The sequence below is a fragment of the Cuculus canorus genome, chromosome 1 (genome assembly GCF_017976375.1).
Source record: "Cuculus canorus isolate bCucCan1 chromosome 1, bCucCan1.pri, whole genome shotgun sequence".
NCBI lineage: Eukaryota > Metazoa > Chordata > Aves > Cuculiformes > Cuculidae > Cuculus > Cuculus canorus.
This window is the reverse complement of record NC_071401.1, coordinates 92,296,787-92,313,553: the sequence shown is the minus strand read 5'-3', so window position 1 is coordinate 92,313,553 and position 16,767 is coordinate 92,296,787. Positions and strand designations below refer to the sequence as shown.

Here is a 16,767-nt window from a genome sequence, read left to right as displayed (position 1 = left end):
TCACCAAGAAACCACACAAGCCAACTCCTAGGAAAATGCAAGAACTCCATGTAGCACAAGAGCCTTCAGGCACTCAGAATGGCCAGAGAGTACCCCCCTCTCAGGGCCAGGTCTCCAAGGTAGGCCAGCTCTTTGCCACGATAGACAGCAAGTCCACCAGGACAGCTCTTGAAAGACAGAAAACCGCATCAGCCCTGAAGTGTTTGCTCCAGATTATGTAGTCAGGTTCTTTATCTGGACAGACTCTCTAATAAAAGGGTTATTGTACCTGAGAGGGTAAAGCTCTTCATCAAGCTCAAAATATACCTACCTAGCACCTTCTCCTTTGCCCAAAGACCACCGTTAATGCAGGAGCACTTGACTGATTAGGTGATACCCAAACAAAATACTCCAATATCCACATACTAAGGATCTGAAGCAAGTGGGCTGAATTGCTACACAAGTTCACAATATTTGTGGACGCGATACTGCATTCTTATGTCATGCAACTGCAAACATAGTAGACACTACTTTACATTTTACTCATGCCGAGGCAGCTCCTGCCAGAATTGAACTTTTTAACCAGGACAGACAATACCACTCTTGACGCTTCACAGTTTTCATTCAAGGAGACATTTGCAGGACAGAAGGTTCTTTATTTTAAAAAAAATCAATGAGAGAAATCAGACCCTGGAGGCAAAGGATTGGCTATGTACTAATGCATGCAATGCTCTGTCTTTAAGGAAGCACTTCCAGCCAGAAGGAATGTGAAAATCCATGTGACATCCTACAGCATGAGAAAGGCTCATGGCCTCTGGAACACACAATAAAGACAAGACCGCAATTTTGAGCAGACGTAAGTATCAAGTTCTGCTTCTCTGATGAATACCCAATAGTTTCGAAAGCAGCTATATCAAAACAATGTCTTACACATTAGTGTAGTTAGAATTTCAGTGAAAAAATTCTAAGTGTCCAGACACTCCAAGGAGGACAGCTATATAAAAAAAGAGACTGAGAACTCTTTGCTGTTCATAGGCTAATTATCAATACTTTTAATGGATTGTACAGATTTCTACAGCTGGTTTTATGAAATAACATCATGTCTCTGTGGAATATAATGTATCTATCTGGTAGATGAATGCATACCTTCTGCCCCATGAAGAAGCAACAAGTGATCCCATAAGGCTCTTACTGATAACTTTTAAAGAAGATTTATTTCTTGATTAATTGCAACAAGAAAGAGTTCTCGTTGAGGGAAGCAGAATGCACTCCAGGTTTTGCTCACAGGCCTCTCAAATCATTCTCACAGACACCCTATGATCGTATCGCAGGAGAAGGATCTTCCAGTAACAAAGTTCACTGACACTTTTTACTTTTACTTTCAAATGTGAAAAATCTATTTCTGCACTACTTCTTATAAAAATATGCCACAAGTAATGGATTGCAAGCTAGGCAGAATCCCTACCATAAAGGGTACCTGTAAAGGGTAAAAGCAGAGATGGTAAATTCTCAGCTAAAACCTTTCATATACAGCAAGAATTTTGCTACATTCCCTTTCCCATAGGCACATACACTAATTCAGTTACATTAACTAACAGATCTTTTAAGTTAAAAACAAACCAGAAGAAACAAATAAAAGAGCAAATGAACTTCAAGCAGTTCAATTCCACCTGTAGAAGAAAGCCTGAGCACAGTAGGCAAAAAGAAATCCCTTTTCAAGGATCTCCAATATTCACATATCATGCATTAGAGATTACTAGGACTGAACTGCTAAAGCTTAAACGCTGCTAGAAGCTTAGGCATATTGTAAATATATTCACTGCTGCAAGTAGGATATGACCGCATCAGGCTACCTGAAAACCTAAATCTGAATAAAAGTTTAAACCAGTCTTCTTCAATAATTCATTTTACATTTAAAAACAGTCCACAGTCATAACAGTTCCTTTCAGCAAGGAAAAAGTTACAACTAACAACAGGGTCATAGTGATGATTCTTCAGTCTTCATCTTTTTTGTTTGTCCATTTGAACCATGTTGCAGATCCTGCCTTTTCTTTTTTCTCTGCTGTATTCTTTCCTCTGTTCTCTCTAGGCAGCTGTCCATGTCGTCAAAAGAAGCCTTGTAGAGACTGTTGTAGTGGCTCTCCACACCAACAAAAGCTGCAATGGAGCAAAACAAGAGCAGAACACAAACATTAGTTCTCTTGCAGTCTCATGATTTACTTTCTGTACTGTAATTCTAGACTGTGGTATTTCAAATTATTTACTGTGGGCCTATCTACTTTATTAAATATCAGCACTTATCAGGGAGTGCAGCGATAGGACTAGGGGGAACTGTTTGAAGCTGAAAGGGGAGATTTAGATTAGATATTAGGAAGAAATCTTTTACTGTGAGGGTGGTGAGGCACTGGAACAGGTGGCCCAGAGAAGTCATGGATGCCTCATCCCTGGAGGTGTTCAAGGCCAGGTTAGATGAGGCTTTGAGCAACCTGATGCAGTGGGAGGTGTCCCTGCGCACGGCAGAGGGGTTGGAAATGGATGATCTTTAAGGTCCCTTCCAACACAAAACCATTCTATAATTCACACTGTGTAAGTCTGACTTGCATTGGTAAGAACCTGCATTCACACAGTCAAGCATAGCTTCCATTCTTAGGCTAAACGATTCAGAGAGAGGCAACCACCTGATATGGAACCAAAGAGGGCACATGGCTCTGTTTACATGTTAACACCTGCCAACCTCAAGGATTCTGTTTTTAAAATAACTGCTGTTGCAACTCATTGCTAGACATCCCAATTGAATTGTTCCTCAAGACTTAGGAATTGCAAAGGTCATATGCTATCTAACTGTGCTTAGCTGACTTATCTCCTAGAGCATTAACTTAAGAGAAGCCCAAAGAAGTAGACTTCAAACAGTAATGTGTTACAGCACACACATATTCCTAATTATTTACACCAACAGCTGCTACATCTTCTGTGAATTCAGCATAATATTCACCACACCATCTCCAAGACTGTACGTTTAGATGAGTTTAACAGCGAACTAAGTACTATCCAAAAAGAGCCCCAGATGGTTTCTGTAGAGAATAAAGAAGAAGACCAGTTGGCTAGGTCTATGTTCCTAAAAAGTGTTAGAATGGTACCTGACAAAGATAGTTACCACTAGTTCTCTTCATATTCCTACCCTTTTTCCCAGTTCCAAAAATTATTGATTTTAAAGGGCAAAGGCAAGGAAATCCAGTATTTGCTAGGATCTGATCCTGAAGCTAGTGTTCTACTCCACAGTAAAGTACAGCATCACCTTGTTTCTTGATAGACAAGCAAACTAACTCTCCCTTGCTGACACTCAGCAGAGCACATGCTTTTACCCTCCAGGGCCTTGCACTCACATAGTAACCAATTTGTTGGCCTTTGACCCTGGGAGAAATTGTGTGCCCTCAGTTTGAATACCCACACTACTCTCTACTTGATCAGTCTGCAATAAATCTTGCTGTACATTTTTCTGGGATCTTTTATAACAAACCATCAAACTGTTTAATGTGTTTAAGATTTAACCTGCACGTCTTAAATCCTATGGAATCAGCAATCGGGTGGAACAAGTTTATAAAAGGACAATATGCAGGCATTAAGACCTGGTTTAAACAACATAATAACCACCTTTTAAGAAAGAAGCACTGCCTTTTCAAGCACTAATTATGCACTGGAATAAGTGCTCATCAAGTGAGCCTCCCCTTACTAATTAACAATAATAGACTCTGTCATCTGAGCAGTACTCCTTCCCCAGCTGCAGATGCAGCCAGCTACTGTATAGCACAGTAATTTGCTATATTGGCTAATTACGCTCAGAACTTCTTCCCTTGCCTGCTCTTTTTACTTCTCTGTTGCTCATTTTCACTCAGACCTCATACTTCTAATTATCTGCCTGGCTGTAACTATCAAGTCTGCATCATCTACATGCAAACAACTCTTCCTTCCAAAGGAGTACCTGACTTCCTCTTAGATTTCAAGGACTATACGAACCTAATGACACCTTAATGACCAGCCTAATGACAGCTACACTCTACACCATCCAATACTAGATATTAAGGAGACTTTACATTTTATTGCACATTTCTGCAGCTCTTCTATTTTCACATATGACCACCAAGAACAGACCAGAAGACCAGTGGGGATTGTAACACCTTTTTTTAAAGCGGGTTCCCAGTCTCCCAGCAAAGTACAGGAGAAAAACTTCAATTAACCAACTCTCAGTATATAATGAGACATCCACTAGCACATGCCACAACCCTTCTCTACCCTGCAGCCACCACTACTGTAATTTCAGCTTCTTGATAAAGTTGAGTGTTTTTTAAATACAAAAAACCCCTGGAAACATAGGGTGCTTCTGAGCTAGTAAACCACATATTACTTTTCTGTCAGAGACTGGAGGTGGGGCAGAAATCAAGAATAAAATTAACTAGCCCTGCAACCAATCAATCAATCTTATCTGTGATACCATCTAGGATCACACCCTCCAGCCCCAGCAAGCTCTGCTTGAACTGCCTTGCCATGGTGGATCCAAACTGCCCATTTTTACAGCAAAGCTGCTCCTCCCAAGGCTACTCCATTCTTCCTGTCTCCATTGTACTTCCAATAAAAGAGTCATGATCAGGTAAAAGACAAGATAACAAACAACAGTATTTGATATTACAGCAGTAAGAAAGACTCCAGCAGCTCTGTCATAGGGCATTTAGATACATCCCTGTGATAAGGGGTTGTAAGTAAAAAAGCTATAATGCTATAATTCTGATTTAAATACCTACATCATTTTGTCGTAACAGTAATCTGAATATACGTCATGATCTACACTAACTTTTGTACCAGATGGACTGATGAAACTGAGAAAACAGAAAGATTAAGTGACTTAGTCAGCTGAACTGATTTGAACTGTGAATCTTATGCTTTAGCTGTAAAAATCGCGTTTCCTGGGCCTTCAGGCCCAATTTCTCACCTTCGAACACAGCCCAGTTGTCTTGAAGGTATTTTGACATCTTCTGTAATCCTTCATCATCGGTTACAGGCTGGGAAAAGAAGGAACATAGCATGATATTTTAGAAATAATAAACTCATGTTTCACAGCACAATGAAAAATGCAACCGCTCTCAAACAAGTACAGTGAAAAGAGAGCAAGTGTAAGCCCCCCGTGATGTCTTTTAGGCTCCTTTTTTCCAGGACTGCTGTAGAAGCCTGGCCTGAGTTCTCATGTTCTGCTGAGGAAGCTCTGCAGTTTGAAGAAAACTGATTCCCAGTCACTAATCTGTGAGGAAAAGGAATATCACAAGGAACACATAATAGTTAAAGAACATACTTTGAAGTTTCGTTTAAAACCACTTCACAACTATATCATAATTAGCTGGGGACTTAACAAGAATAACAAGTACATTTCTATATGCCTAACGGGCTATCACAGAGAACTGGATAATATCTCTCAAATTTGACTCCCCATTCTCGATGAAAAAAAATCCCCTTAATGCTTGCAGAATGCCCAAAAGATCCCTCAGATGCATGCATAGGGAAAGCTGCATGGAAAGCACTCCTGAGCAAACCACAAAGGGATTTTGTTTTTGGGGGGGTTGGGTTTTTTTAATAATAAAGTGTAGCACACAGAGAGCACAGGCAATGGTTGACAACCACTCTGCTTGATCCTGATATGCCAGATCTCAGCCCCACCAGAGAAGAGATTGGTATTCATAACAAACTCTCAGCAGCTTTGTGTTATACACAGGTGAAAGAAGTAGAATGAGATGTGTATCTACATGACTTTTACTCACTCAAGAGAGAGAGAAACATGCACTTAGCTTTCATGGAACATAGTTTACTCCATTTTTACCACAGCCTCAAGACAACACATAACATTCAGGACGTTAGCATAACAAAAGTATCTACCTTCCACTGTTCATCACATGCTCTGTACAACTGAAGAGGAGCTTCTCTGTCTTCCTGCAAAATCCATAGATCTCTTGTTTCCTCAAATGCAATATCCCAAATTTTGTGTTTCAAGGAGATTTGCTGTCTGTAAACTAGCTGTTGGGCAACAGCATCAAGCTGAAAGATGTAGACTGTGGGAATACTTTTGAGAGGAAAAACTTAATTACCATTATTACCAAATCCACCTACAGCTATCACTTGTACAGCAAACTATAAACACTCCCTCTAATTCCAAACAGAGCCAAAGCAAAGTCATTAGGAATTGTAAAAAATATCCTAGCACTTCAAGTGCAGTTTGCTTACATGATCCAAGGCAGAAGCTGTACATATCTAAAAATGTCAACTGGTTTTAGAAGTGTTACATGAAAGAAAAAGTAGTCAAGGCTGCTTTTTTCTTTAAAAGAAAAGGTAGTTAGGGGAAATTCATAAAGATTACTGAGGACTTATATAAGGAGTGTTGCATCATAGCACACTGGCCTAGAGGGCTTCACTCAAATGAATGAGCTGAGCACCAGTCAAAATAAAACAGGAAAGGAATTACACGTTGGGGAGGGGAGTAGGGAACGAGAGGGAGGGGAAACCTCAACCATTAAGAGCAGGAACAGGACTCTGGCAATGCTCTATTTCCACCTCTCCCGTCATCACTGACTCCTCTGACAGCCACAGACCTCTGTGTGCAGAGCTTCCTAACCTCCTTCAGAAAGGTCCCCAGTGTGCCAGGCAGGAAGCCTTGGCTCTCTCCTGAGTCGCCTACCAGTGGTGTCCACATGACAGCACTGTTCACAAATGCTGGGCTGTGGAGAAGGAAACAAAAGCCTGAGGTAAAGCATGGTATGGCCCCTCAGCTAAGTGACACAGGCACAGCCCTTAGCTGACATGGCTTCCCCTTCCAAGGCAAGTTTGGATACCTATGTGGAAGGCGTGACAGGAATCAGCTAAGACTCCTCCTTCTAGCAAAGAGCAAGTCCACTGAGGGGGCAGATTCTGTGATAGACTGCTGATTCCAATGTACAGGCAGCTCTGGCAATCTCTCTCTTTGCTCTTGGCAAGCTTTTGTCAAGAACAGCTTCCTTGGCAGACTTAGGGTACTGTGCAAAGAGAGGGGAAGAGGGCTTGCCCGTCCCTGCAAGACATTCCCTTGCCAATCCATCTTGTAAAGTTCCTCAGTGCTTGAGCCCTTCAGCTCCTGAATACTTTCTCCTGACACAAACACATAAGTTTGAAGCCAAAAGTCAACATAGCTGCTTATGTTTAGAAAACTGAAGCAACAATGTGGTTTTAAACAGAACAGCTGAACCCATTAAACAGAAGCCCCTCTATTCCTCTCTTGTGAGACCTCATCTGGAATACTGTGTCCAGTTCTGGAATCCTCAACGTAAGAAGGATATGGAACTGTTGGAATGGGTCCAGAGGAGGGCTACAAACATGATCGGAGGGCTGGAGCACCTCCCATACAAGGACAGGCTGAGAGAGTTGGGCTTGTTCAGCCTGGAGAAGAGAAGGTTCCCAGAAGACCTTATAGCAACCTTCCAGTACCTGAAGGGGGCCTACAGGAAAGCTGGAGAGGGACTATTCGTAAAGGCTTGTGGTGACAGGACGAGGTGGAATGGGTATAAACTGGAGAGAGGCAGATTAGACTAGACACTAGGAAAAATTTCTTCACCATGAGAGTGGTGAGACACTGAAACAGGTTGCCCAGGGAAGCTGTGGATGCCCCATTCCTGGAGGTGTTCAAGGCCAGGTTGGATGGGGCCTTTGGCAGCCTGATTTAGTGGGATGTCCCTGCCCATGGCAAGGGGGTTGGAACCGGATGATCTTTAAGGTCCCTTCCAACCCTAACTATTATATGATTTGATGACAAAGAAAAGGTTTGACTGATCTGTTGCCACAGCACCGTGAGCAAAACAGGTCAGGAGCAATAATTTAGGAAGGCATCCTGTGCATCAAGCAGAATTCTTGTGCGTTCTAGCCTTGTGCTTCCTCCCATGAGGGAAAGGCATCACAAATCATGCAAAATATAACTAAGCCAGGTAACCTTTGCACCCACCTCCGCACTCAGATCAAGAGAGGCTCCCTGTGAACATAGACACTCAGAGATCCATAGTTCCAAGTACTTCAGGGCAGGGGAAAGTTAGGACAGCCAACAGGGAAAGTCGCTCTTGCTGTTGCAGGAGCTGTGATGGTTTTAGCCTTTATTTCATTTTTATTCTTACCTGTCACATAGAATGGCAACATAATCACCATGACAGCAGTAGGTTATTCTTGACACAGGGTATTTCTATTGGGAAAACAAACATCCTTGTAAGTTAAGAACACTTACGGGCAGATAATTCACATTTGATCTCATCCCTCAGCCTTTAAAATTTAGCAGATGTCTTAAATTACAGCAAGGTAAGCAACATTATTACCTTTAAACTGCAGTTAAGTGTAATTTTGTACCAGTACTTTTGCTGTTATGTGACGTTTTCTACACTTCTTTCACAAACATCCAAACAGAGATCAAAAGTAAAGGTATTAGTGAACTACTGTTAACTGACAGACTAACAGATGAAGGAATAGTATACCACCTTCAAACATTCTTCGCTGCAATACTAATGGCAAAACCATGAAGCCAGCTCAGGCAGGATATCACACAGCTCAGAGATTATAAACACTAACCATTAGCTGCTGCTATGTTTATTAAAAAGAAAAAAAGAAGATAGTGATGCATAGATAATATCCTTACTGAGTAGTCTCTGTTTTCAACTTGCACTGAGGTGAAGCCATGCTGCTTAACAGAAGCATTCTGAAGAACAAGGCAAGACTGCCCTAAGGCTATTTTCCTAACTTTAAAAAAGAAAAAAAAAAAGGAGGGGAATCCCACAACCACCACCAAGAAAAAAAACCAAAAACACACCACACTCCCAGTTTAGAGTGCATATAGTTTAACTCGGAGGGAATCGGAGAAATATCTTTGCTGCACAAACCATACTGCTTGAAACATAACAACTGATTTGAGGCTCTTTGAGTGGGAAGTAAGAACTTAGGAGGAGCAGAGAAACTGCAAGAAGATGCCCTAGGGTGCCTTTTCAAAAGTGTCTGTTATATAAAGTGAAACACAGAACTATGTAGGCAAAAGGCTGGCTCTTAAGTACATTTTGCAAGTAACGATAACACCACTGCTTCTGATTAATAAAACCTTTCTGCTAGAGCAGTGAGTTATGCTTTTTACAGCAGGAAATGCATCTTCATGATGCATCCTCAAGTCCTCTTTCCTTTTAACCCCTCCCTTTCCAGCCTGGAGCTGTCAGTTCTCTTTCCCTATTGAGACACTGCTCGCTAGATAAAACATCTGGTTCACCCGCTTAAGTTGAACTTGGAAGTAACCACGGGGTTTTATCCATTGAGCTACCAGCTGATGCATAGACATTGTCTGGGGGTTCGTTTCAGAATTTTGCAATCAATGTAGAAAAGCAAAACAAACTGTACAGCTTCCAAACGTCCAACTCAGCAAGTTTAACACCAGAAGCTAGCTATTTTGCCAACAGTACATGATGCAACTACTAAAAGATACACAAACTAAGGAAAAGAAAGTTTATCAATGGTATAAATATAGCTGAAAACCAGGGTTGCACTGAGCAACTCCAGCACACAATAAAAAAATAAAATCCATTGTGTGACACAATCTCATGGAGGGGAAAGCAAACACAATAGCATGCAGACATTTTTTGCTCACATACTTAATTGCCTGTTTGGACAGAAGAGGAACACTTTATAAAAAAACATTATCTAAAGGATGCTGTGTTTCAAAGCTCTTGGGAACAGAATGGACTAATCTCTTGCTGCTCTGCAGAAACACTAAGTTGTTAGCCTGTATTTAGCACTGGGACCCAGGAAGCTGTTTAACATGGACATTAAAAAATGCTTATGGTTCCAAATATTGCGTAGAGTGAGTGGGCAGAAAGGTTCTCTGTAGCAAATACATCTAAATGTAGCTATTGCAGTATGAGGCCATTTACACCACAGCTTTAGAGCAGAACTGACAGCTCCTATTGTAAACCACCAAGGGGTTCTTTAGACATTTAAGGGAACAAGCCAAGTAATATATATTATAAAAAAAAAAAATCCTCTGATATTTATTTCTAAGAACAAAGCTCTGCCTCTCTGCCTGTCTCATGACAAACACGCAGGGCATCTGCAGCAATAGGAAGTGCCCACCTACACAGAGTGCTTTGTCAGAGAGACAAAGGGTTCTGTGAACTTGAAGTATGCAGCAGCTCTCCCCCGCCCTCACTGGGGGAGGAAGGAGGAGGTTTCTTTGATTTGAACCAAGTGTTACAGCTGGACAGAGACAGGAAAATGCATCTTATTTGCAAGCTCTTTCCTTTCCATATGTTGGTAAATTAACAATCAGCAAAGTGAATCTAAGCCCAGAGTAGTATCTGGTTCAAGGACAAGCCTATGAAATCAGTTAACTTAAATAAGAGCTACAACAGCAGTCCACAATAAACAGATGTTCACTTGATACTCTCTGAACTTATTCAAGCATTTATACGACACTGTTATCAGCCTGCCAGCACCTTATAATTAACTTTTCATGTAATTTGTGAGAAAAGGCGACCCCATGAAAAATTTATGTGCTGGAGCACTAGGGTAGAGTGGCGCAACTCATGTTCTGGACTTTAAACAAGCTTCTGCTGTCAAAAGGTTCAGATGAGGTGAAAGCTCTGAAGCAGTAAAAATATTTACATAGCACTACGGAATTAGAGAATTACTCCCATTCTAGTGGGAAAATGAACTGAAGATCTGCAACCCATCAGCTGAAATCAATGCTACATTGCTCAAACACACTCCTACATTCCCAAAAGAGACATATATTCATCATCTGCCAAGCACAATAAGCGACATGACTCACCATTACTGATTCTACCATTATCACTGTGTTTTGAGTTCTGTTTCAAGCTTCAGTGCATTCAACAGTGGTTATCAATGGTAAAAGTGAAACACAATGCAAGAGACAAGAAAATACACTTATATTGCCATCTGATCTTTGACTGCCAGAGTCATTTGTAGACAGCGTGCAGGATACAACCTACAAAGGGCTGACTCAAGAGATTGTTCCCTTAAATTGAGACTGTAAATGTCACATTAGATTGTGAATATCATTTTTGATCCACCTGGATGCACAGCATGACTAAATACTACCACCAGATGTCACCTCTGGCACGCTAGCGCTATGATGTTAGCAAAACACAAGTCACCTTCCCACTTTGGTCCTGCTGGTCATCAAGACAGTAACTGTTCTGATAAATGCGTATACTGACAGCTGTGCAGCAATACAGCAAAAAAGTGGCAATGCACCGCTTTAAGTTTTAAATCTATCATGTATCTGTCTATAATCACTAGGACATTGCCTGACCACTTTTTCCAGTATGCATTAACTCAGAAGTCAACTAAGTCTTGCAACCCTCAAGCATCATGCAAATTTAGTGTCATTGGAAACAGTTTTAAAAGCCTGTGGGACCTGGCAGTAAGCACAATTTCACAGATTCAAGGAATAGATCAGCCTGAGGCTTCCACAACTACCATCAGCAGAACCTAAAACGTGCTAATGAGTGTAAGAACTGCAAAACACTTCAGAAAGACAGTTTATTAACTGACATGTTGTATTTATTACCTCCATTTGGGGGGTTTCCCTTTCTCTTACTGTTTACTAAACAGACTTCTCAGACAGCCAAATGGAACCCCAGCTTTCTACTGAGACTTCATCATATACAGAGCATCCTATAGAAGTGACTTACCAGGTATGTTAGGAGGCAAACAAAACATTACTAAACTACATTCAAAAGCATTTTAAGAGTGTTGGAGCTTTCTGGCTTTTTTTTATTCCTGTTTTTTTAAATCAGTGCCTGCTTGCAGCAATGAGTATTTTTTCCCTCTAACATTCGTTAATTTATCCTATGCTATATTCAAGGCTTATTATCAAAAATAACACCAAACTGTATAATCTTATTTGTAAGCAATGGTTAGAAAGTAGTGTAAGATCAAGCACTGTTAATTTACGTGCAAGCTATCTTACAAAATGATAAGCCAGTCTAAGCAACAAGTAGCATTTTTAAAACTAATAATAGGATTCCCCACTTCGCAGGTAATTGCATACTAGTCCTCACTGATCCAATAAAGCTACAAAACCATTCTTCCCACCACAAAAAATGTCTTGCAACATTACTGCAGACATGGACTCCGTTTCAACGGAGCACTCTCATTAGCTACTTTTGAAGACACAGCTAGAATACTTTGGCTTTTAAGCTCTGAGCCACTTACTTCCTGAAGGCTATACACAGCAAAGTTGTTTTGTAGGTTTCCCTCTATCTTACTTCCTCCTTCCTCACTCAAATCCTGCTGCACCCACACTACAACAGGATATCAGCTACCTGGACTCGATACCTAATTTCATACACCCATTTTTTACTTCTAAAAAAAAAACCAAAACCCAGCAATAGCTATTTCAAAGATTTCAAGCACTAGACTCAAGCAGAAATGAGCCACAGACCTCATGAATGTGTACGAGAAGTCTCTGGTTCATGATTGCTTTAAATTGTATTTTCAAGTTGAGGAGTAGGTTAAGCTGTCCATATAGCCACTACCCTGAATTCCTGCTAACAAGAATTCTAAGCAAAACCCCAAAATTTCCACTATCTAAGCTTTGAATGCTGTGATGCAACTGGCTGCCTTCCTAGGCTTACACAGATAGAAAGTTGCATGTTATTAGTCCAACACACAGAACAACTTGCTGATGTTTTCTGCACAGAAAATAACTTCAGTTGTCATGTTTGTCCCTAAGAGCTTGGTCCTTCCATGGGTTGCACTCCCAGCTCAGCAACTGGGATTCTCACTAACAAGATCAGGTCAGACCTACATAAATAGTAAATAAACTGTGACAGATAACCAGGAATGGCTCCTAGCTGCTGAGCAAGGCTGAGCACAACACAGCCTGGACTAACAAAAACCATAACAGAACACAAAGGAGGAAAGACAGAACTTTTCAATTCAATTTCAGGCTGGAGATAAATTCCACAGTGGTCTCGCAACAAGAGCCGTGCATGGCTACGGGCTTCCCACTCACATAACTACTGGGAGACAGCTGTGGTCTTCACAGAAAGAATATTTTTAGACATTCACATGAAATACACACCCAGTAGGATGGGTGATAAGATGAGCAACTCTTAAAACAACCCAACAGATTAGCAGTTAGCTCAATATCATGTACACAGCAGCGAAAGAACAAGCGCTGTTTCATTGCTAAAAGGTCATGTGCCAATTCAGGTGACAAAAAAGAGCAAACCCAGAGATGAGGTATTACCAGCACCACTGCTCACAGGCTGCAAGATACAGAGAGCTCCTGGGGTGTTCTGTTTTCACATGGAACTTGTACATTTTCCGTGCACAACTTCAGGACAACTCAAAGGAACAAGCCCAGTGTTTTGACTCCACAAGGCAGTAACTCTGCATATGACTGGTTATAAAGTTTCTTTTTGCTCAGATTTTCAAGTGCTAAAAGTTGTAATTAAGTAGTTTAAAAAACAGTGAACTGTCAGATCTTACCAGTGTTACAGGATATTTTCTGGCTAGAGACTAAGGCATTCATGTTTTTGGAAAAATAGGAAGTGAAAGCTTTATTCAGTGTGCAGAACTCATGTTTGGGAAGAATTAAAAACAGCTTTTTTTGGTCACTGCTTGGAACTTTTTAGAAATGCACATAAAACACAGGAACAGATTTCAGGGAAATTCTTCCTTTCCCAAAATCCCAGGCTTTTGCAATAGCTTCTAGGTCTCACATAACTTTCAAACCCCCTGAAAGAACGAAGGCAATCCTAACAAAATAAACGTGTTTGGGAGTCACAAGGAATAACAGTATAGCAAAAGCACTAACACACATGGGCGTACCTCGTCAGTTTTGGTTGTCTCTGGCCCACAGATGCTACTCAGATGACAGCAGTACACTTCTTCTCCACTTTTGTACTCCCAAAGCCTCAGAGTTGAGTCCTGGACAGACCAAACCAGACACAAGTTGACTACTAACAGCATGTCAGGCAGAGAGACCACTTCTGGCTTTCAGCTAAATCCTATTTCCCTGAAGATCTTCCCAGAGAAGCTGCTAAATAGTCACTTAGTTAAGACCTCAAACTGCAGAGGAAGCATTTTAATTAACATAATTTTTCTCCTCATTTTTAAATTATTCAATCAAGCTAACTTTAATTCCCCTTTTGAAGTGGAAAATGAGTAGCTGGAGGAGTGCTTTTCAACTCTGTCTCAAATAGCACAGTAATACACGTGCTCAGCATTTGAATAGAAATACTTCTGGGTTGCCCTTCTACGCACCTACTCTTGTTATCACCCATATTATCATTTGATTTAGTAAGGTCTTGGAGTGAAGCTAAACACCTCCGTAGAAAAATACAAAAATAGCATTTGCTAAGAAACAGAGTTGCACACAGCACTAACCCTAGACTCATTTAAAGAATCAGAGGAACAAGAGACAAGAGCCTTAGGGAAGAAAGAGCAGCAGCTGAAACAAAATGCTAAGAATTACTATGATCTTCATATCTTCACAGGAAACGTTATTTGCTTCCTAAGCAGTTTTGGTAATTTGAGATACAAAGAATATCGTTTCCCTTCTTTTAGGCCAAGTCACTCTGTACAGCTCATGCATGACAGCAGGATCTCATCAATTTAAGAAAAGGGCTGAGGGGAGGGAAAGGAGGGAAGGCTCACCTCTGCAGTCCTCACCCAAGCACTGTCTAGCACTGCACTACAATCTCTACACAACATGCACTGGACAAACTATAAGGACACAGAGATAATTCAGAACAAGCCTCATGGGGGAAAGGAAGTGGGAGAGTGAAGAGGGAACAGTTTTCTCATCTTAAAAGCTCTAAAAAAAAAAAAAAATCTGTTAATCTAAGGCCATTAATTCTCAAGACACTATTATGGCAGGCTGGCTTAATATCCATTTACTTCAAAGTAGTTTAAATAGTCCAATGATTAAGGTTTGTCTCTGCTCCAACGCAAGACTTAATGATAAAGAAACACTGTGGACAATTTCTCCATGCCATTCTTAATAAGAAACTAGCCTTGCTGTAAACATAGTAAATGGTGTTTATTTGACCTGACAATATAATGGCTGAACACTGAACAGGAAGCTGAGGAATGGAGAGAGTGAGGGAGAGAAAGGGCATGCTGGAAATCACGAGAGATTATTCCAAGTATCCCAAGGAACTTGGGGGAAACACAAGCAAACAATGGTTATAAAGACTAAATTTTCAAGAAAAATACTTTTTCCAAGAAATTGAAATACATACCCCAGAAGCTGACAACAGCAGATCAGGATAGTTGGGTATTACAAGTATTTTGTTTACAAACCTAAAGGGAAAGTAGTTAAAAGGTGAACACTCTTTCATGAGGTTCTAGTCTTCCAACATACACAGTAACAGAAAACACTAATTTTAAAGAGAACTTTATAATAAACAAACAAACAGATTCTCCACATCAGGCCAAGAAAAAAAATATGTCTACAGTACTTCACATAGCATCTATACTACACAAACTACTGACCTTCTAACTTCATTAAAAAAGAAAAATATTTCCCCATCTGCACTCAAGGAATTCTACTGACTTCCTCCTAACTGAAAATATTGCCATTTAGACCAAAAAACGCCAATGGAGACAGATTTAACTGGGTATCGTGTTCTCCTTTCTCAATTCATGATGCACGTTAAAAATATGAATCAACAGATGCTTTTAAAACACAAGAGTGATGGCTCAGCTTTCAGAATACCACATCTCACTCGACGCAGTTGGAGACCATTCAAAAGCCATCTCTACAAAGTCTTCATGGGGGACAGCCAGGGAAGGGTCTAGAGAAAAGGAGGCTGAGGGAAGACCTCATCATTCTCTACAACTCCTTGAAAGCAGACTATGACAAGGCAGGTGCTGGTCTCTTTTCCTAAGTAAGAAGCAAGAGGACAAGAGGAACTAGCCTCAAGTTGCATCAGGCAAGGTTTAGACTAGATACTAGGAAAAATTTCTTCCTAATTTTGCATTTGAACAACCTGTCCAGGGAAGTCATGGAGTCCGCCCTCCCTGGAGGTGTTCAAAACGTGCAAATGTGGTACTTCATGACATGGTTTAGTAAGCACAGTGCTGTTGGGCTGACAGTTGGACTGGATGATCTTAGAAGTCTTTTCCAACCTTAGTGATACTATGAAATCTATGTAGCAATTTACCATCAGTATCTACATTCAGCCAGAAACCTTGTTTTCCAGAAGCATATAACATTGATATACATGTACCATCACCTGCCTCTGAGGAGCTCAGCTTCTGGAGTTTGTTACTCTCTTAAGAGTTCAGCACTAAGTGACCTGAGCAGAACACCACCCAATTGGGACAGTCTTGCTTTTGAAAATGAGCAAAATTTTAAGGCCATTAAAAACGGAGGAAGAGATTCGGTCACTGTAATACAGAATTTCATGACAAAGCAATCATGGTGAGTGCATGTAGGCATCGTAGATCCTTAACAACTGTCAACAAAAAGCCATGGGCTCCAAAAGCCCATAAAAACATGGAGGGAAAAATCTTTTAAGACTATTTGCCATTTGTGTCTTCTTCATGGGCAAAGACCACTGAGAAGAAAAGGCAAAGTATAGTCCCTTCTGCAGGATGTAGAGGGAGTACTGATAAACTGGCTAGAAGACAACCCCTAAACCTACACCAAAAGAGCTACTGGTCTTCTATTAAGTCAGATCACATCTGAATCATGTTAGTATAGCTAGCAGGTTGCTCTGCTGC

The 16,767-nt window shown here is 40.8% G+C and overlaps 1 protein-coding gene across 1 annotated transcript in view; it reads right to left on the bottom strand.

Annotated features, from left to right (window-relative positions):
* Window positions 1-602: 602 nt before the first annotated feature.
* Window positions 603-16,767, bottom strand: part of WDR4 (WD repeat domain 4) — a 22,842-nt gene continuing 6,677 nt past the window's right edge. Inside the window, exons 6-11 of the mRNA XM_054064942.1 lie at window positions 15,282-15,342; window positions 13,867-13,965; window positions 8,154-8,218; window positions 5,899-6,082; window positions 4,964-5,033; window positions 603-2,136 (exon numbers count right to left, since the gene is read on the bottom strand). Of these exons, the coding sequence (XP_053920917.1) occupies window positions 1,958-2,136; window positions 4,964-5,033; window positions 5,899-6,082; window positions 8,154-8,218; window positions 13,867-13,965; window positions 15,282-15,342 (658 nt within the window). The 3' untranslated portion in view covers window positions 603-1,957. The remainder of the gene's footprint in view (window positions 2,137-4,963; window positions 5,034-5,898; window positions 6,083-8,153; window positions 8,219-13,866; window positions 13,966-15,281; window positions 15,343-16,767) is intronic.